The 22,476-nt window shown below is 37.7% G+C and overlaps 1 protein-coding gene across 1 annotated transcript in view; it reads right to left on the bottom strand.

The window, feature by feature from the left end:
• Positions 1-20,758, bottom strand: part of CLVS2 (clavesin 2) — an 88,512-nt gene extending 67,754 nt beyond the window's left edge. Inside the window, exons 1-2 of the mRNA XM_006834696.1 lie at positions 20,370-20,758; positions 3,833-4,007 (exon numbers count right to left, since the gene is read on the bottom strand). Of these exons, the coding sequence (XP_006834759.1) occupies positions 3,833-4,007; positions 20,370-20,758 (564 nt within the window). The remainder of the gene's footprint in view (positions 1-3,832; positions 4,008-20,369) is intronic.
• Positions 20,759-22,476: the final 1,718 nt, after the last annotated feature.

Consider the following 22,476-nt stretch of genomic DNA (forward strand, 5'->3'; position numbering starts at 1 on the left):
CATTGCTATGCTTGAGCCCACTGCCACTACCACTGTGTGAATCCATCTTGTTGGGGGGTCTTCCTCTTTTTCCCCAACGTTCCACTTTGCTAAACATGATATCCTTCTTCAGTGACTGGTACTTCCTGACAATATGTCCGAAGTATGAATAATGAAGTCTGGCCATCTTGGTTTCCAAGGAGCACTCTGGCTGCACTTCTTCAACACAGATCTATTTGTTCTTTTGGCAGTCCACGATACTCAATATTCTACTCAAATACCATAACTCAAATGCATTAATTCTTCTAAGGTCTTCCTTATTTACTACACAACTTTTGCATGCATGTGAGGTTATTGAAAATATCATGACTTGCAAAAGGCGAACCTTAGTCCTCAAACTGATACCTTTGCTCTTCAACACTTTAAAGAAGTCATATACAGCAGATTTGCCTAATGAAATACATCGTTTTGATTTCTTGACTGCTGCTTCCATGAGTGTTGATGGTTGATAAAAATGAAGTCATTGACAACTTCAATTTTTTCTCCATTTACATGGATGTAATTTAATGATCCAGTGGTGAGGATTTTTGTTTTCTTTACATTAAGGTGCAACCCATACCAAAAGCTGTGGTCATTGATCTCCATCAATAAGTATTTAAGTCCTCTTGGCTTTCAGAAAGTAGGGTTGTATCATCTGCATATCACAATGAGCTTTCCTCCAATCCTGATGCCATATTCTTCTTCATATAATCCAGTTTCTCAGATTATTTGTTCAGCATACAGATTGAATAAATATGGTGAAAGAATATAACCCTTTCCTAACATTAAACCATTTGGTGTTTCCTTGTTCTGTTCAAACAACTGTCTCTTGGTCTATGTACAGGTTCCTCATAAGTACAATTAAGTATTTGGGAATACTCATTCTTCACAATGTTGTCCATAGCTTGTCATGATCAACATAATCGAAAGCCTTTGCATAGTCAAAAAAGCACAGGTAAACATCTTTCTGGTGTTCTCTGCTTTCAGCCAAGATCCATCTGACATCAGAAATTATATACATAGCAATATATAGTAATAGACCACATGTAGAAAATGCAAAGTAAAACAGGGACTTGATTAGAAAAGTTGAAACTGTTACTTCAATAGGAGACTAAATGTGAAATCACACATGTCACAATATGACATTTTTAGTACATCTTATATTCCTATTCACATTTTCTATTGGGTTCTATATATAGATATAAACACAGAGATAGATAGATAGATAAAAAATTAATTTGAGTGAGAAAAAACGAGGGTTTAAAAGTTAAGAGCATGTCAACATTATTCTCATGATTGGCTTACTAATTGTAAGTGTCTTGACAATTGGCAATTTAGAGGAATCAACCCAGGCTAAGTCCTGGGAGTAAAAAAAGAAGGACTGAGACATTTCTGGGGGCTATTCAGTAATATTCAGTACAGGTTCATTCATAGGTGGAGAAGAATCTCTCTCTTTAGGCACAGATATTGAGGTTTAACCTGACTATAGCTTCTGCTATGCTTAAACTTAGCACTTTAAAGAAGTTTGCCATGGCTAACATGGAAGCTTCCAAAAATGTCCAAGTTGTCAGTTTGTTCTCTTATAATGTCTTAGCATTCTACTATGAAATACTGAAAAAAGTATGTAAATTGGTGGTGATGGTGATGGTGATTATATGCTATGGAGGTGGTTCCAACTCACAACGACCCTGTACAGGGCTTCCAAAGCTATAAATCTTTACAGGAGCAGAAAGCCTCATCTTTCTCCTGAAGAACAGCTGGTAGTTTCAAACTGCAGACTGTGATATTAGCAGCCCTACCTGTAACCACTATACTGCCAGAATCCCTTGTATGTAAACTGGGAAATAATATTGAATCTATTTCTAAGGCAGTTTTTTAAATTGCTTGAGAAATAGTGTGACTTCTCTAGTCCTTCATGCAGCCTTCCCAGGGTAGCACAAACAGTGCCTTAGAAGTGATTTAGAAAACAGACCTGAAGATCTGCTTCCAGAAGTCAAATCCTTGAAAACGGTAATGAGCAGTTACTCTGCACAGTTCTACTCTACTCCATGAGTCAGAAGCTACTTATGGAAACTAGCAACATGCTACTCATGGAGTAGCAGTTCTCTACTCCACAATTCAGAAGGTACTTAATGCAGCTAAAGGAAGACCTAGACTACCCCAGTGCAAACAGAATAAACATAAGATTGTTATTCATATTTAAGACAAATGAAATAGGAATAATAATTATTACAGGGTAAATTATCATTCTGTGTTAACTAATATGGTCAGTGGTAACAAATTTTCTTCACAAACTGAAGGACACTTAATGTATATATCCCTGAAAACAGGGTAGAATTTGTTCTGATTCTCCATAATAAAAGTATCTCTAAACAAGCCATGGCTTAAGCCCTCTTCCAACCCTTATCAACTGCCTCTGAAGAGTTCTTGTTTTATTTATTTATTTATTTTGATAAACGATGTTGCTAAAGATCCAGCAGGAGCAAGCCTGATGCCAAGCAAATAATCACAAAGTTCATTTGGGGAAAAAAAACTACCCCAGAGAAAAATAAATCAGTATGTCATACCTACTCCTGAGACAGAAATCAAACTAAATTCAGTTTGGTTAAAATGTCCTGCTACATGCAGAAATGGCCCTTTTTTAGCCGTCAGTTTAGATGCCTGTGTTGTTGTTGTTGAGTGCCATCAAGTCGGCTCTGACTCATAGCAGCTTCTGAGGAGCAGCTGGTGGGTTTGAACTGCCAACCTTGTGATTCTCAATCTAGTGCTGATCCTACAGTGCTATACCAGACGCCCAGATTACCGTACAAACAGTCAAAAATTACTATAGACTAGAAATCTGGATAATTTTGATTTATTCAACATTAAGAAAAAACAGATTTATCATCTAGGTGTAATGAATGACAAAAAAACATATAACTAGTGATTTCAAAACAAGTCATATTTTCAAAGCTAAAAGTTAGAAAAATTAACTGCTGACATAAAAGCTTCTAAAATACTTCTTAAAATATCAAAAATAAATAATGAATAACATGACTCTCAAGAGGTAATTAGCAAATCTTTTTTAAAAGTTTGAAATCTATTCCATAAAAGTTAAACAAAAAATGTGGTGCAAATTAGCGAACAAAAGAACATATTCTAAGTGTGAAAAATAAAATGGCAAAAGAAATATTATGAAATTTCACTAAATAATAATTATTTTTTCATTTTATAATTCCAAATCAGTCAAAGAATTATCATTGATTGGAAGATGTCCTATTTCTACATATTGATTGTGACTTACTTCCCTCAAAACAAACAATATAAGTCCCAAGTAAGTGAAAAAGAAAAGCAGTGATTTTGTGTTGTAAAAATCAAAGAACAAATTAGATAACTTTCCCACAATCATTTTTAGGCAATATGAGGATGGTGATCATATGGCAAACTGACTGTGTTAAATAGATTAATGAAGCAAATATTTAGCTAAATGACAAATATATATAAACCAAGAAAGAAAAATCAACAACAAGGAAGCTTAAATTGCTTAGGAACTAAAATCCAAACGATGTCATGTATTCTCATTATCAAATTAGCTTGTCACTTGTACTTATGCTTAGAGATGGTGAGTGCTAACTATTAGGCCCACGTCCTTTAGCTTTTCTGCTATAATACTTTATATATTGTAACATTTAAGCTTGAATATTATTCTTTAATTGTTTTTAATATTGTGTAAGCAAGACATTTGGCTACTCTAACAGATGAGACAAGAGAAATTCACTAAACCACTTGACAAAGGACATTGGAAACAAAAACTGGGTAAACTGTAGCTCTTTACCTGAAGGCCTTCAATAGCTAATCGCAGCATGCTTGGTGTAAGTTTAGAGGCTTGCTTGAAGGTGAAGTTACTCCAGTCTATGATCAAAACAAATCCATTCACTTGAAGCTCAGGATCTTCAATCATGGCTTCTAAAGAGAGTAAGATGGCACGCAAAATATCCACCAGTGTGTACCTATCAGCAATAGAAAAGTACTGCATTAAATCTGACAACCACTATTGTAGAACATATAGAAAGCTTTTAGCACACTAAAAATTCCCATTAAAAAGACTTCTGGAATCTGAAAAGGATGATTTTGTTCTAAAACCTTCTAAGTGGAGATTTATTTTATATGTGCTCGTGGGACATATTAGAACTTAACATATATTCTACCAAACTATAGTGCTTTGAAAGTATCAGTTCGTTTCATATATTATCATCATTTAATTTACCCTCAGGATGCCTTGTATTTCTCTAAAATTTAATTTCAACTACCCCTCAAAAAACTAGCATGCTATTTTCAAATATCTCCAGCATGATCACAATAATACTGACATTTATATGCTCATATTTGAAAATTTGAGAATGAGATTTGAAGGAGCTTCATCAATAAACAAGATCACTAAATTTGAACAGTTATGGTTAAAAGAGTCAGTAAACTTTAATTACTCTGATCGAATTATATCTTTTTTGAAAAAGAAGCATGAAGAAAATGTAGGTGGGGCAGAAAGAAAGACATATAAATAAAAGCAAAAAACTATGGAAAGTTGCCTATTACGACACAAGTCATTCAAATTTAGGGTTGTATTTTTATCTCTTTCCTCCTTACTGCTGTACTTGGCAGATAACAGAAACTCAATAAATGCATCTTCTTTCTGTTAAATGAGACTACATAGAGTGTAATGACATTGTAGATGGTCAGCTTTGATTAAGTAGTAGCAATAAGACCAAAAATAGAAGCCAAATTTGAAAAACATTTCAGAAGTAAACTTGTTAGATTGTGGTAATCCCATGTGAGGAATTATAAAGGATGACATTGAAAGTTACATTGAAGGAACTGTAAAGGATGACACACAGATTCAATAATGCAAGAAGAATATGCATCCGAGGATCGCTAGAAATGTGGGATTCTGAGTAGAACTTGTATTTTAGAAATATCTACGCTACCCAGGGAGCTATAGCAAGTAAACATCTCAGAAAAAATAGATATTAAATTTTGGAGAGGCTCAAGGCTAAAGATTCCAAAATCAAAAGTATAGTCTCAAAATTCAAGGAAGCAAAAGGAGATAATTCAGTTACAGCTGAACGAAAAGACAAAAAATTACTGTCAGAAAGAAACCCTCAAGAAATTGCAGCATTTAAGAGGAACAAACATTTATGAAAGGGGCGAACAGTTCCAATGCTGTAGAGCTCACATTTCACGTTTTCTCATCTGTGACATTTGGGTAGAGATGTTCCAGAAAACTAGAGAAAAATCTGAATCCTGAGGAAGAGGTGGGATGTGGGAATGTGGATTAGGAGTAGAAATCCTCAGCATTTAGTGGAAGGGATGCAGCAGAAACTGTGCAAACATATGAGGGAGTAGTTCTATGTCTACTTCCAAAAACATTTGGAGGCCAATGAAGAAAAATCATAGTAGTTCAGGAAGGAAAAGGAAAACTGTGGAACTTCAGGCAATTTTTCTCCTTAACTAGGCCTCATTTCCTCATCCATAAAAATCAATAGGAATATGATCTGCTTTGTTGTTAATCATAGTTAAGTCATTTCTGACTTACAGCAACTCTGTATAGGGTTTCCAAGGAGCAGCTGGTGAATTTGAACCACCAACTTTGTGATTCAAACCAACCTTTCAGTCCAATGATTTATCCTACAGTACCACACCAGGGCTCCATGATCTGCTTTAGAACACCAGTATTAACCAAACATGGGACATGCTGTCACAAGGATTCAAGATTGAATCTCTGCCCTGGTTCTCGTTACTGTAAGGCTCTGGACATATCATTGATTTATAATTTTGCAGTTCAATTATTTAATCTGAGAAAAACCAGGAGTAACTATAACTATGCAACTGTATTTCATAGGGTAGAGTGGAAGAGATGACAGAAGTGAAAACATTTGTACAGTGCTAAGGAGCTCTGGTAGTGTAGTGGTTACGAATTGGGCTGCGAACCACAAGGTCAGCAGTTCGAAACTACCAGCTCCTCCGTGGAAGAAAGATGAGGCTTTCTGCTCCTGTAAAGATTTACAGCCTCGGAAACCCTGTTCAGGGTTGCTATGGGTGGAAACCGACTCTACAGCACATAATAACAACAACAGGTACTCAATAGAGACTCAATAAATGCTAGTGGTAGTATACACACGGCATATGATGTGGCACTGTAGGATAAGCACTGCACCAGAGGTTGGTTTGAATCACAAGGATGGTGGTTCAAATCCACCAGCCATTCCTCAGAAACCCTATACCTGGTCGCTATGAGTCGGAATCGACTCAACTGGACTTAACAACAACAACATAGATAAAGTATACTAGGAAGGGTGTGATCAGAACTAAAGAATGTTTGTTTATACATTTTACTTAAAAAATGAATGATGAAAAAAAAAAAGTGAGTAATGATCTATAGTAGAGTAAATTACATTTCAAAACAGGCAAGGATCAAGAAATTACTTTGAAACCTCTGGAGAGCAGAGAATTATTACAGACTTGTAGAGATGACTCCCAGAAATAGTTATTGAATATATATTGTAATGAAACTTTCTTTGTGTAGTTCTATTAGTTACTTGTCTTTAAAATTATGAAATATGCATGACTGAATCCCTTTGTCACATTATGGCTGTCCTAATTTCTTCTTAAATTTAATGACCCAGCACAGCATAATGAACCTATATAGACTGTAATGTTAGAGAAAGACGAAGATATTGCAGGTTGACATTTAGACAACCTTCCTCAAATAATCATTTTAATTTCTGAAATTAGCATGATATCATAGTAAAGGCACCATAATCCCAGGATTTTTTTATTAATAACTGTAGGAGGTTACTCTCCCTCACAAAAGAAAGATAAAGGAAAAAAGTGATTTCACAAGGAACTCCTAACAATCAGATTTTTAAAGAAAATTGAACATTAGAAAAGGCCAACTTAGAACTTTCACCTCACTACGAAGATGACAATTCTCCTTATAAGACAACCAAATAGCATTAAGTGAAACTTAAATTTGAAATTGCTTTGGGAGGATTATGTGTTGATGTAGTGAGAAGCAATGATGACATCAGTAAGGACTGAATACAAGAGGCAATTTGTTTTAAGTAACAGCCTTTAAGTATGGCTTTCTTAAACTGTGTCAAAATTAAGAGAAAAATTGATACACACATTATTATCCCAAAGGAAATAAAAATCAGACAAAGCACAATTATGACAATGAAGAAAATGAGGTTTATGAAGAATAAATGTGGCTAAGTTATTTGCATATATGCACACACATACACATATACACACACACGTCACATATCAACTCCATGTAATACCTTGCTCCCAGAAGATAATTAAATGATCTTTATATGTTGCTGCTATTAGGTTCTGTCAAGTAGATTTCTACTCATATCAACCCCATGTGAGAGGAGAACTTTCGCACAGGGTTTTCTATCCTGTGTGGCTCTGTAGGATAAGCACTAGACTGCAAGGTGGGTTTGAAGTGCAAGGGTAGAGGTTCAAACTCACCAGTCTCTTCTCAGAAACGCTACACAAGGATGCTATGAGTCAGAACCAACTCAGCAGCACTTAACAACAACAACAACAACAATCTTACAGGAGCAGATCAGCAAGTCTTCTGTGGAGCCACTAAGTGGGTTAGAACCAGCAACCTTCCAGTTAGCAATCAAGCATGCAATTCTTGTGCCACTAAAGCTTCTTGTTCTTCATATGTTGTTGTTGTTGTTAAGTGTCGTCGAGTAAACTTTGACTCATAGTGACCCTGTATAAGGTTCCGAAGAAGTGGTTGCTAAGCTTGAACTACCAACCTTGTGTTTCAAACTGACTTTGCAGTCCAGCACATTAACCCACAGTGCCACATAAGGACTCCTTGTTCTTCATATAAATCTTATTAACTCATAATTTTATAAAACAAACATAAGAATATCCTAGCTAACTGAATTCCAAGGGTAGGTCAAAAGCACTCCTGACTCACTCTGTTGTCAAACATGTCACATTATCACTATTAACAGCTCAGCAGGCTATCCCTAAACTTAGCATTATTACCCAAGATCTTGCCAAAGTCTATGAAATATCTTCCTAAAGAAATAGAACATGTATGAATTGTATCTCTTCAGAATTCTGACCAATACTCTTCTTTGAAATTATTTTTAACTGTGATCATTTACAAATTGATAAGCCTCCACAAAATATTGTTAGGTTCTCATTTGGAGTTCTTATACTTGCAAAAGCTCCACCGTCACTCTTTTTTCCTTTGTTGGAAGAAAGCCATAAACAACAAACTAACTCATTAATGCAGCTCCTCTCTCCTGACAGTGCTTTCCAAAATAGCATTAAGCAAAACTTGAATCTGAAATCAGCTTTGGGAGGATGATGCATTGTTTGGAGTAGGAAGAAATCATGGTACCAGTAAGAAATTTTGCATCCAGGACACATAATTTTTCAGACTATTGAACAAAATCAAAACTACTATACTTTCTTAAAACTATATGAAGGCGACTTTGATATCTATGTTGTTAAGTGCCATTGAGTCTATTCTGATCCATAGTGACCCTGTATAGGGCTTCCAAGGAGTGACTGGTGAGCTTGAAGCGCAGTCCTTGCGATTCAAACAACTTTGCAGTCCAGTGCATTAACCCACAATGGCACACCAGGACTCCTATTTAATATCATTTGATATCTATGTTGTTGTTGTTGTTGTTAAGTGCCATCAAGTCAATATTGGCTCATAGCAACCCTGTATAGGGTTTCCAAGGAGCAGCTGATGACCTTGAACTACCGACCTTGCAGTTCAAATGACGTTTCAGTCTGACGCATTAGCCCACAGTGCCACACCAGGACTCCTTGATATCTATAGCTCCCATTTAATACCTGTGCAATCACGAGAAAAATAACAAACTCTTCTGAAAATATACTCAACTATAAAATCCAGTCTACCTTACAGAGTAGGGTTTACATAAATAAATTAATTCATGATTTGGGGCATTTTTATTTTAATTTACATCAGAGCCTATTTTTCAAAGGAAATTTTACAGTCATAGCAAATATAAAATAAAAACAGGAACTCTTGATCATTTTTTAATCCAGGTTTGATCTTCCACCTTGAGGAAGTTCTGAAGCTCAATGAACCTTCTTTTCTTCTTTATAAAATAAAGATAGTAATAGACTTTTAAGAGAAATATCCTGCCTGGATGACACAAAAAGCTCTCAAATACTAACTGGAAACCTCTAATACTAACGGAACACAGTTCTACTCTGTATCACGTAGGGTCATCTTATCAGAATGGGCTCAATAGTGACTGTCTTAGGACATCTAAAGTGCTTAGCCAAGTGTCTAGCACAGTGTAAACACTTAAAATTCATTTTGTTATTTCTCCAATTATATGATTTTTATTCTTTTTCAACAATTTGTTCTTAACTTCATAAAGTTGCTGTGAGGATAAAATGGATATATGTAAAGCTTTTAATAGCATTTGACATACAGTAGAATTCAATATTTGCTATCATCATTGCTGTTGAAATTCCTTCTTTTATGATAATCATTGGACTATGAACCACAAGGTCGACATCTCAAACCCACCAGCTGCTCCTTAGAAGAAAGATGAGACTCTGTGTTCCTATAAAAATTTACAGACTAGCAAACCCTATCTATACAGGATCTCTAGGAGTTGGAATCAACTCAATGGCACCTAAAGACAACTTTTGCTCCATAATGCCAAATTGAACTTTTGCTCCTTTTGCTTTTCTGGTCACTACATATCCCTCACCTTTGGCTCCACAACCTTCTCTGACCACCTGTGGAAGTAGATGTGGGTCCTCTGCTCTCATCATGCGGTCTCACAGAGCTAGCTACTAATGGCAACACACTAGTGAATGTCCTAAATCTATATCCTAAGATCCAGTGTCACTCCTGAGCATCACTCTCCGATTTCCACCTCTCAGCTGAACACTAGCCCCTTAGTGACTCCATAGTACCTGTAACACTTCATATGAATGTAAAGGTCACTCTTTTGCCTCCTGAACCAAATTCCCCTCTGGATTGCCTACCAATGAATAAAGAATCACCCTTGGCTATTCCCTTTCCATCTCTCCCTACAAGTCACCAGTTCTCACTATTTTTCTTTTCTTTTATAGTATCTATGGTAGCTAATTTTCTTATCCATTACAGCCCTAATTCATTGCCTAATATAAGGGTACTCTGTCTGTTTCTTTTTCATTTTCTCCCTATTTTTTGTCTTGCTTGTCCCCTATTGTGAGATTGTCCATGCCCATACTCACTACTATGGATTCAATTCCAAATCCCAGCATCCCTAAAAGACAGAGTTGTGGTTGTTGTTAAGTGGCATAGAGTTGGTTCTGACCCATAGTGACACTGTATAGGGTTTTCTAGTAGGAACTGGTGAACTTGAACTGCTAACCTTGCAGTTCAAACCAATTTTGTAGTCCAGAACATTAACCCACACCAGGACTCCAAAAGAGAGAGTAGAGCTATCCTATACAGTTTTCCAGGCAATCCTGGTGTAACACTTCAGAATAAACACTGGACTGCTAAACTGCAAAAATGGTGGTTCAAACCCATGAGCTGCTCCTCAGAAACCCTATACCAGGTTGATTTAAGTCGGAACTGACTTGACTACTCTTAACAACAACAATCTTTACAGAAACACACTTCCACATCTTTCTCCCAAAGAACAGCTAGTAGATTCAAACTAACAATCTTTCACTTAGCAGTTGAGTGATGAATCATTGTGTCACCACGGCTCCTTATTAGAAGATGAGTCATCCTAGATAGATTAATCATCCTAAACAGAGGATGGATTGATGCAGTGGCAGCAGCAATAGAATCAAAAGTAACCACAATTGTGAGGTTGGTGCAGGACTGGGCAGTGTTTTGTGCTGTTGTGCATAAGGTTGCTATAAGTCAGTACCAACTTGATGGCACCTAACAACAATGAACAGAGGCAATCAATAAGTCCAAACGATGGTTCTTTGTAAAGATAAAGAGCAAAGAAATAACTATAGCTACATTAGCAACAAAAAACGAGACTAAAATCTAAAACGAAAACTGGAAAGTCTATTAAATTTACAGAAATAAGAAAGGATTGTAAGAAAATCCTTTGCAAAATGGTGGTGGTGGTGTGCTGTTGAGTCAGTTCTAACTTATAGCAATCCTGTATAGGGTTTCCAAGTCTGTAAATCTTTAGAGGCGCAAAAAGCCTCATCTTTCTCCTGAGGAGCAGCTGGTGAATTCAAATTGCTGAGCTTGTCGTTAGCAATCCAATACACAACCCACACTACACTAGCAGGGTATACTAACAAATTATATAATCTAGATTAATTGGATAAATTCCTAGAAAAATATATTTTTCCAAAACTAATTTAAGAAAATATAGCAAATCTGATTAGACTTATGATAACAAAAGAGTTTGAGTAAAAAAATTATAAAGAATAAAGAGGACATAAATGAAATCGGGATTAGAAAACAATAGAAAAAAACAATGAGACTAAAAGTTGGTTCTATGAAATGATGAAGAAAATTGAAATACCTCTACACTGGTCCCTGAATAATCCAACTCTCTTACTCAGGTGTATCCACACACAGGTTCACCACAGCCAATGAGGTCTAGTCACGTATGTCCCCAAAAAGTGCTCTCCTCCACTTTCACTCACATTTATTGGGGATCCTCCTCTTCCTTTCCACTTAATCTAAATTCTTCCCTTCTCTGGGATCACCCCATGCTTTAAAACTGTCTTTCCAGTCCAGAGACCCAGTGTTCTCCCACTCTCCCACCTCTGAAATTCAAATTCACTTTAACTATCAGTGTTTGTCCTCTGTCCTCAGGCAATTAAACCCATGACTTAATATGTAAAAATCAAACTATTCCCAGGGGCACAGATTGTGTTATTTGCTCCTGCAAACATCAACAAAGTGGCATACTTATATCATTTTTGAATACTATTTACTTAAGATTCCCTTTTGGCTCAAAGAGCAATGTAAGACATCTTCCTAGACAAGAGATGGGACATACAAAACAGAGGGGGAGCACACTGCCTGCAGCCTAGCACTTCTCCTTCTTTACAGGACAAGACAATGGGAGAAAGTGAGTTCTGCAGGCGCTTTCAAAATATTCTTTAATAAGAGCAGGGAAGCTTCTTCTCCTGAGCTCTAGTTCTGCCTCTGGACTTGCAAGGTCCTTGGTGACTACCTGGCCTGGGATTCTCTCAAAAGCTCACAGCATCTCCCCCACCAGAGCTTACAAACCATGGAAAGCTCAATATAAAATCACACATAAGTCATATCTTTCCTACTTACCAATCCTTCCAGTGAGACAGGGGAAAACTCGCATCTTGGCATCACATTAGAAGTACCAGAGCCAGCAATTTCCCTTTGTCACTAAATCAATCAGCCATTATTAAATTCTTCATTAAGCCTGCCTCCCCTCCTCAGTTTTCATTAAGCCACATTTTCTAATGTCTGAAGTACTTCCTGTCAGAAAGGTGCTTGGGGGAGAAAGAAGGAGAAGGATTACCTTTACTCATGCCTCTGGGTATCATTAGTGCTAAAGCTGATGAACTCATCTAGGTGTTTTGTATTACTAAGTGGTAATAATAATACTTATAATTATGCCTCTATCTATTTAATAGTTTAAGATTTCCAAAGCATTATCTTCTCAAAACAAACCCAAGGTCACTAGGCTAGCTTTGCTCCATAGATTTTTATAGATAAGGGCACAGGATCTCAGAGAATTTATGTCATTTGCCCAAAATCACCAAGGGAGAAATAAGCAGAACCTAAATTAGAAGCCAGGCTTTTGTGAGAAGTAAACCAGTGTTCTTTCTACTCCCTGTGATGTCTCATATCTAGAACAGAGTTTGATGAATGCTCTGCATTTTCATTGCTCAGTGGCTTCATATGTGTGTCAGAGATAAGCTGTATGAAAGTCAATAATGACTGACCCTGTACCCATGGTGTCTGTACCAGGGCTCTCTCCAACTTGGCCACAGAAGGGGAATTTGATGGAAGAAAAGCAATAAGATGTTCATAGGAGGTAGGATGGGAAATAGCAAGTCTGTAAACCCTTGAGGAAATACAAACTCTGAAATACTCGTCTGGTTTGTAACTCTGAGCACAGGAGATTAACTCTCTGAGTCCTGCTTTAATTGTACTGTGATGGGATTCTAAATGAGTGAGAATGAAAGAATCATTGGTATTGAACAGCTAAAGGAAAAATGTCTTTGTTTGGAGAAAATAAATATTTTAATGCCACACAAACACACAAATATTCTAATGCCACACAAACACACACAAATCCATATAGAACTGTATTGCAAAAATACAAACACATTAAAGATACAACTTTATTCTATTCAGGACCAAATATAGATTAAGCAAGCACCTGGTTGGCAAAGTTATTGCCTTAAAATTATTGATTTTTCTACCTTAACCTTCTGCTCATAATTATCAATTATCTGATGTTTGATCAGACTTTTCAAACACAGAGTTGGCTTATTTCTAATTATCGCAGTTTGCTTTTTTAATATAATTATATATAATTGTTTTTCCTAGATTTAGGTTGGTAACTGGACACAAGCACACACACACAAAATTTGACTAATTCATTTACTAGTTGTATGACCATGAGCAAAATACTTAACTGCTCTGTGCTTGAGTTTCCTCGTGTGCAAAATGCAGCTATACATTAATAGTACCTAACTTTTACATGATTATTGTAAAGATTATAGCATCCTGATGTGGGACTGTAAGATCAGCACTGAACTGCTAACCACAAGGCTGGTGGTTCAAACCCACCAGCTACTCCTTGGAAACCCTATGCAGAGTTGCTATGAGTCAGAACTGATTCAATGGCACTTAACAACAACATAAAGATGACATAAGCTATTATGTGTAAAAGGCTTAGAACTATGCCTGGCACATAAAAATGCTATAAAAGTGCCTTAAATAAGTGAATGAGTGAATAAGCAATTAAAGTGAAATAATAAAAGACTGAATTTAGGTAACCAAATAGGTGATATTTTTCCCTGTGACCCATAAATGACCCTTTCAACTAAACCTCCAGGACTGGAAACAGAGTCCTCATTAAGCACTTTGGACCTCTCTGATAGCTCCATTTTTGTCTTTTCTTCTTCTTAGAGAGACTATAAATACCTTGATGATCAAAGTAAATGTTGTATGTCCTTATTTGCCCCCTTGTTTTGTTAAGTAACTGTACAAACCCAAGTAGGCTTGTAAATTTGAAAGATCAACCTTTCAGTTAACAATCTAGTGGTTAATCGCCCCTTTGTTGTTGTTAAGTGCCTTCAAGTCAGTTCTGACTCATAGAGACTCTATAGGGTTTCCAAGGAGTGGCTGGTGAATCTGAACCACCAATCTTGCAGTTCAAACCAACCTTGTGGTCTAGCACATTATCCCACAGGGCATGATAAATGCTTGACTGAAGTATATTTAAATATCTAACAACAATTTGAAAGAAGTATTATCCATTCAGTTTGTTATTTGGTGTCAGAAGGACCCAACACAAGGGGATATACTTACCTTCAATATTAGCACCACTAACTTTGATGGTCAAATATTTGTGCCTGCCTTTATTGAGTAAAAGAGCTCATTTTTCCCTTCAGGGTAACTTATGAATGATGAACTATCAGTTCATATTTTAAACTATCTTGAAATACCTCTTTTGAGACATCATTTCAGAACACTATAAAGACCCCTGGTGGAACAGCGCATTAAAAATTCAATTGCTGGTAACCTCAAATTATTTACTTCTTTTCAACCTTGTTTACTTTACAGTCACATACCTGAAGTAAGACAATGCCCTTGCTCTGGCCTGATCTAATCAATGTCCTACTGAAAGTTGGCATTCTTGCCTTTTGCTGTTATTTCAGGATTATTTTACTAATTACTCATCATTGACCCAATTTTTAGAGACTATCCTATTTTTTTTCAGCGATTGTGACAATATTGCACTAACATTTATCAAAGCATTTTCTTTCCTCACCTATTTTCCATGAATATGGTTTGGGACAAACTTCGATCTCTAGATTGTTTGTTCCAAGATACCATCTCCAAAAAGAAAGCTCTGATTTTGCCCTAATCTCAGATCTCCACCACAGCACAGCACAGTGATAAATTTTGGAATCTTCAACGTAAAGATTCCTGATCTTGTCACTATAGATGGCACCATGAAGTAAAAAGTTGAGGAATATCTGAATCCATTCATTGAGACCAGAAGTCTTAAAACATTAGACCATGAAGATCAGTCCCCTCTTTTCTATTGTTTTTTAGACTACTGAATATTTCTTTAATTATCTATTTAATTGTCCTTGTTTGTTTTAATCTATTCCTAGTCATATTTTCTTTTCTTTTCTTAGTATGTGTCCAGAAGAGAGTAAAGCATTGTAATTAAAATTAAAGCAATCAGTGTAGTTTATAGTAATTTCTAAAAATGTATGCTTCTTTGTTATACCTTCTTTCATTTTGAATTCATTTTGATGGTATTTTAGCATATGGGAACATAGTCATAATTATAAGTGAAACGACAAATCACTGATCATTTATATAATATACCATTTTTTATGAAAAAGTCATGATACAAAAAAGAAAGTAACAATAAAAATTTTGGGGAAACTTTCAGTCCATTTTCTAGCCCTTTCAAAATTTCAATACCATAAGTGATAATCAATGTCCATTATGACAAGCCAAAGACAGTGCAAAACCATCAGTGCTTCCTAACTTGCTATTATATTAAGAATCATTTTCGTTCTGGGTGTATAAAACTGTTTTCTAACGACTATTGTCAAAGACTTTATTTTGCTCAGATCAATCATCAACACTCATGGAAGCAGCTGTCAAGAAATCAAACAACGTACTGCATTAGTCAAATCTGCTGTACAAGACTTCACCAAAGTGTTGAAAAGCAAAGATGTCAGCTTAAGGACTAAGGTACACCTGACCCAAGTCATGGTATTTTCAATAACTTCATATGCATGCAAAAGTTGGACAGTGAATAACGTGCAAGTTAACCGACAACTTACAGGGCAACACGCAGACAAGTTAACATTATCACCTTCCAGATGATACAATTTCACTCATTAATTATCCCAATAATTATGATGCCAGTGGCTTTCAACTTTTACAGATACTTGTTCTCATATTCTATGGCCTGGAAATTGATATACTTTCATCCCAAACCAAAGTCCTTCTCTGGAGATAGTGTTCTTTATATCTCTTTTAACATCAAGATATATTGTCCCCACACTCTGATGATAAGATCAAAGTGGATCATGGGAAAATGTTTACTATGTCCACGGCAGTGCACTATCTTACTAAGGAAGGAAATACAGTATGTAATTAATGCCTGGAGGGGCTACTGCAGCCTAGTGTGACAACCAAATTGTTCTTTGTTTTCTGGTGCTTACTGTTACTTTTAGAAATTATGTTAGACGATCTCAAAGATTAAGAAGATGAAGTATTAGATAAATCACATGAGCCTGTTTTTACTGTTTATTAAAAGATCCACAGACAACACAGAAGTAATTTTGATGTGAATGCCCTTCAACATTTCAATTGTTCCATTTATTTATATTTAACCTGCTAGAAGATGGGTGCACTGTAAATATTATGATTTTACTTTAGTCTTCCTAAAAGTAAAGCCATATCATTCCTAATGGTTCTGCAAGTGGGCCAAATCTTTACAATAACCCAACATGGACCTGTACTATCCTGTGATTGAGAGAGACACTATTTTATTTATAGTCACCATCTCACACACTTTTACTGTTTTCAGCTTCCTGAGAAGTATAGAAAACTATTCTATAAATTTAATATGGAGAAAGTATATATCAGATAACTTCCTACTTAAGTTTTCTGAGGGTGGGGGTGTTGGTTGTTTTTCAATATATAACTCTCAATTCAATTCAATAAATATTCATTGAGCAGCTATCTATTCTAGTTTAGGTGCTGTTGGAAATACAATCACATAGGCTTAATGTTTTGTTATATAAATCAATACGGTCAGGAGTCTTCACATATTTTTCAAAATTCATCCAAATCTTGTCTTGCCTCTTTGTTCTTGAGAAATTACCTGCTTTCAAATAAAGGGGGACATTTTCTTCTATCTCATTTCTGGAATGTCCCTATGGAATCATCTATATGTCCCACCTTGTTGTTGTTGCTAAGTGCCGTTGAGTCGATTCCGACCCATAACGACCCTACTGCTTCTTTAAAACAATGTTACTTTTTAAATACATTGTTGAAAATAAAATGATTCACTAACAAATGAAGGAATGTGGTCAAAATTATGTTCAGCCAAGCATTTTTCAGAAGATATCTGCTGGTTTCTTACTGGAACGGTCAGATCAAGGAAGGTGAGGGCACCAGAATGACAGAATGGGGGGAAATGTGGCTCATAGCAGAGTCACTGGAGAAAACAGTAGTAAGTTCAGTATCTGGGAAAGACAGCAGAAACTTCTGTAGGAGTCAAGTTGGGTCAACCTTAAGGCTGGAAGGAGATTCCAACCAAAATAGGAGAAGGGCTGGTGGTACCCTGGCACTACCAAAAAGACAACTGAACTCCAAGTTTCAGTTTTTATGCACATATCCTAGTGACTAAGGTCTGTAGAAGGTGCCAAAGGTTTTCCTATTTATCAACTAGTCCTAGTCATTGTATCTACATAGATTTAGAGTTTAAGGGAGAAGAGGGGAACTCTTCTTAAAAGAACATAGGAGGAGGAATTTTAGACAAGTTCTAATGAATTTTTATTCCTTTTATCATGATGTACTAAACTGTCATTATGCCTGTTCACTTCCATCCAGAGAAACTGAATTCATGATTATTATGCTACAGCTTTGTTATTGTTGTGAACTGCCAATGAGTTGATTCCAACTCACAGGGACTCTTATAGGGTTTCCAAGGCGTGACTGTGAGTTTGAACCGCTAACTTTGTGGTTCAAACTGATTTTCAGTCCAATGTTTATCCTACAGCACCATACCAGGACTCATACCTAGATACCTATATTTCTAGCTTCTCATTTTTTAACTTAACATATGCACAGAAAAAAAACCAAAAAACTAATATTTCAGATTTTATTCAGGTTTGATAAAAATAATACTGAATATTGATCAATCATCTGTTGTTGATTTCCAGGGAGATATATTTTTATTATTAATAATCTGTACTTTATATGAAAGTATAAGGAGCTCTGGTAGCGTAGTGGTTACGAAACGGGCTGCGAACCTTAAGGTCAGCGGTTCGAAACTACCAGCCGCTCCACGGGAGAAAGATGAGGCTTTCTACTCCCTTAAAGATTTACACCCTCGGAAACCCTGTACAGGGTCGCTATGGGTCGGAACCGACTCAACGGCACTTAACAACAACAACATAAGATAAATAACTAAAAAACTCAATGATTTAATAAATCCAGAATAATCATTATGTTATACATAAGAGAATTATTAAATGGCTTGCATGTTAGTTATGTTTATAAATTAGTATGGATATTAATTCGTTTGTAGAAATATATGAAATAGGTCTGTCTCTAATGCAATCTGCTATCCTAATAAGATCACTAACAGAATTCAAGAAATATTAACGTTTTCAGAGCTTCCATTTCTCTGTTGCTCAATAAAGAAAATACCTTTCTAAATGACATATACAATAGTATGAACTTCATGGAATAATTAGTTCTGATACATACAATTATTCGTTTGCATGAACTTACAATACATTTCTCAAATTAAAAAAAAAACAAAAAACTTAATAGTGGACAAAAAATGGAAATTTGTATGTAGCCCCTTACATTTTTCTCCCTATTAAATGGTACAGTAAGAGTTGTATAACAAATCAATGTCTGTATCAAAACTTCATTACCTTCAATGGCTTACCCTCTTTGTAATAATCTTAGTTTTATGATTCTTCAGTTAGTATTTGTCTTTGTTGTTGTTAAGTGCCATGAAGTTAATTCCAACTCATAGCGACCCCATTTCTAAGGAGCGGCTGGGGAGTTTGAACCACCAACCATGTGATTCAAACCAACATTATGGTCAAGTGCTTATCCTATGGTACCAGTTTGGCTTTATATTTTTCTAATTAATCAGAATAGTTATCACCCTAGAATTACAGGGAAAATTTAACCAATTTAAGGAAAAAAGTACAGGTAAAAATATTAATTTACATTCTAAGATCCCAATACTCTGAGAAGCCTATATTATAAGATTTCCCATTACATGTGAATGTCTTTTGCAATGGCTTCAGAGATACTTTAAACTAACCAGATGCATCAAACGTCACTGTTCATTGACATAGAAATATGTCAATGCTTTAATAGCCACCTACCTTCTTATGGTTCACAGCCCTGGTAGTATGTCCCATAAGGCACAATTAACTTTGAACTTTACTGAAACCACCTTATACAAAAGCCTTTTCGAAGTTGTTACACCTTTTTTTTTTCTGAGAAAATAATTCTGATTGGCCTCCAGACCTCACCACTGCCTGTTTCCTCTCCTAGTGTCCAATCCAGAATCCTGTTGCTCCTATTTTTCCTCTGCATCATTCAACAATGTCAATGGAATAAAAATATTCTTTCTCGCCCCATTCAATAACCAGTGAGCTCAGAAAGTCTACCAAGCTGACATATCTGAAGGTTTTCTACTTTCTTCCAAAAGATGAAAAATCATCTCAGACAGGAAACATATTCTTTAGATTAGTGACAGGTGTAGAACAAGCAGCACACTAGTGAGCATTTCTTCTCAGTGTCGGTAAGCATGCTCAGTGACAGAGGGTACACTGTTCCTTTTCATTGATGTGACATGCATCATATTATTCCTTTATCTACACATCACTACTTAGAAAAGTTCCAAAGTGATAAAACTACTTGATCTTTAGTACTAAAATTTCAGTACTAAAGAGAAAGATGATGACTATAATGATGATGATGATGATGACGATATGATGATGATGACTGACGATGTTCATGAGTTTAGCTTATCAATTTCTTTAGGAGGAAGGAGGAAAAATCGTTTCCATTCTCATCCTCATTTATCCACCGGAAGGTTGTTTAGGAGGTGAATGAATTAGAAGCTGAGTGGTTTAGATTGCAGCTCAGTAACAGGGTTTAGGACGCACTTCAGCTCCACTAGGAACTGGTGCTGGTGAAGTCAGTTTTAAAGGTAAAAATAAGCAGGGAGCTTACCCAAAACCCATTTCTTAATTCCATTTTCTCTTCTTTCCTAGTTACACAAACAGAAGCATTAAAGCTATTATAAAGTCAGGGTAAATTCTAGAAAATGGGGGAGAAAAAGGTTTCCTGGTACAAGTTTGGATTAAGGATTTACCTGCTCTGATCCCAGTTGGCAGCAAAAAGGACTAGGATCTTCCTGCCATAGTGGTCCAGATTGGCCAGGCCCCCAGGGAAGCCATCCTTCAGTGCTTGTTTGATGCCAGGATCAGTGGCCTTGAAGCTTTTGAACATGTCCAGGTTCTGTTGCCGGTACTCAAAGTACTGGGCCAGGAGGCGGAAGGCCTCAAAGTGATGAAACTTCCTGGCTCGCAAAAAGCGTAAGATGAAGGCATCATCAGTGCGTAGAAAGCCAATGTCCGGCCTGGTGATGACCATGTCCCTCACCTCCTGGATATCCTGGTGGAGTGTGTCTGGGTTTTCATTGAGTTCTAGGCGAGCTTTCTCCAGGGTCTCAGGAGAGAGACCAGCTTGTAAATGAGTCATTGTTCTGCTTGTTCCAGAGCCTTCCCTTTCTCTGCTGACTGTCCCACAACAAACTTGTTCTGTCCACCACACTCTGACCTCCAGACCTCACCACTGCCTGTTTCTTCTCCTTCACTGGAAACGATATATCCTAGTGTTCAATTCCAGAACCCTGTTGCTCCTGTTTTTCCACAGATTTTCTATGAGGGATTAAAAAGTTCTCCCGGATCCCTAAAAAAACATCACTCCACTTCAGTTCCCTCTTGTCTTTCCCTTCAGGGATAGGGACTAGAGGCCGACTCACCACTGCTCTTCCAGTCCTTACTCTCACCTAACAAAACACCCCTAGTCTTACCCAGCACGGGTGGTGCTGATCTTGGCACTGTCCTCTTTTCTTCCAAGATGTAACAAAAACAACCCCCACGCACATCTCAGCCCCAGCACTGTGATGCTTCTGCGGTCTTTACAGAAGGATGCGCCTGCCAGGGATAACGATGGGAATTCTGATTAATAATAAGGTGGTTCTTCAGCGCTGAGCTCCAGGGCGGAGAGGTGCGTCTTTGCCAGAAAGAAAAAGAGAGAAAGAGAAAGAGGTGGGGGAAAGCGTATACGTCTCCCTATACTTACTCGAAGATGTTATTTTTAAAAGACATTTGTGTGATTGTATTTTAAATTTTTATGATCCAATTAGGTGGAGTCTCCGCAGATACCGCACCTTCCCTCCTCCCCTCCAAGATACGCCGAGATCTCATTAGAAACCAGCAGGGTTTTGGTGGCGTTGGTACCAGCGTGGGCTTTCCCCTCCCCAATCTCACCCCTAGCCTCAACTTGTCCCTTTTAACAACCCTTTATTTCAGCGGACTTGCCGCGGAAGGAAAAAAAACCTCTTCCGAGAAGGCACAATTCAAAAAACAGGGTGGGGGGAGGGGGAAGAGTGGAGAATAAAAATGAAAATGTCTCTCTCTTTTCTATAATACCCCAAAGCAGGAGAGAAGAACAAGCAACCGACTCCTACCAGCAAACCTGGAGGTGGGGACGCTAAGCAATGCGGCACTCCCTGGCATCCATCAACCGCGGCGACGGCGGCGGCGACAGCAGCATCAACTCCTCTCGATGAGATGGAGCAAGCAGAGAAGAAGGGCGGCAGCGGGGACCCGGGAGGAGGGAGCACTCATGAGCAGCCGTGGCCGCATCGTCCTCCCGCAGTCTCTCCCAGCTGGAGGGCTAAAGGAGCAGAGCTAGAGCCTCCGCCGCCCCAAGTCCTCGCCTGGCCCAGTCATTCTAGCCTTAGGAAGAGGTGAGGGGAGCGAGCAGGACCTAAACGTGCGAATGGAGGAGGCCACGCGGTGAGGCCGCTGCCTTTGTGCACCCGGACCTGCTGGGGACGTGGGCGCGGCGGGGCGGCTGCTGGGGGCACGGGCCTCGCTGGTGTGCGCCCGAGCGAAGGGAGTCAGGCGCGGCCCGGCGGGCTGCTGCTGTTGCTGCCGCTGCTGCTGCTGCTAAAAAGAGGGCTAGGCTCAGCTCAACTCCTCTCTAATTATCCCAGCACTGATCTCGCTGCGACGTAAGCACTCACTCAGCTCACGCACGCACTCCTCTGCCCTCTCCCTGGCTCGGATGGGCAGGACAGCGTTTTCCCGGGCATTCAAATATTCTGAGCCCCAAGTTTACCCTGCGGGGAGTCCCCACTCCCTAACAGACTACGGGTGGCCTTCGTCTTCCAGTTTCCCCATACCCCT

This window comes from Chrysochloris asiatica, unplaced genomic scaffold (assembly GCF_000296735.1).
Source record: "Chrysochloris asiatica unplaced genomic scaffold, ChrAsi1.0 scaffold00013, whole genome shotgun sequence".
NCBI lineage: Eukaryota > Metazoa > Chordata > Mammalia > Afrosoricida > Chrysochloridae > Chrysochloris > Chrysochloris asiatica.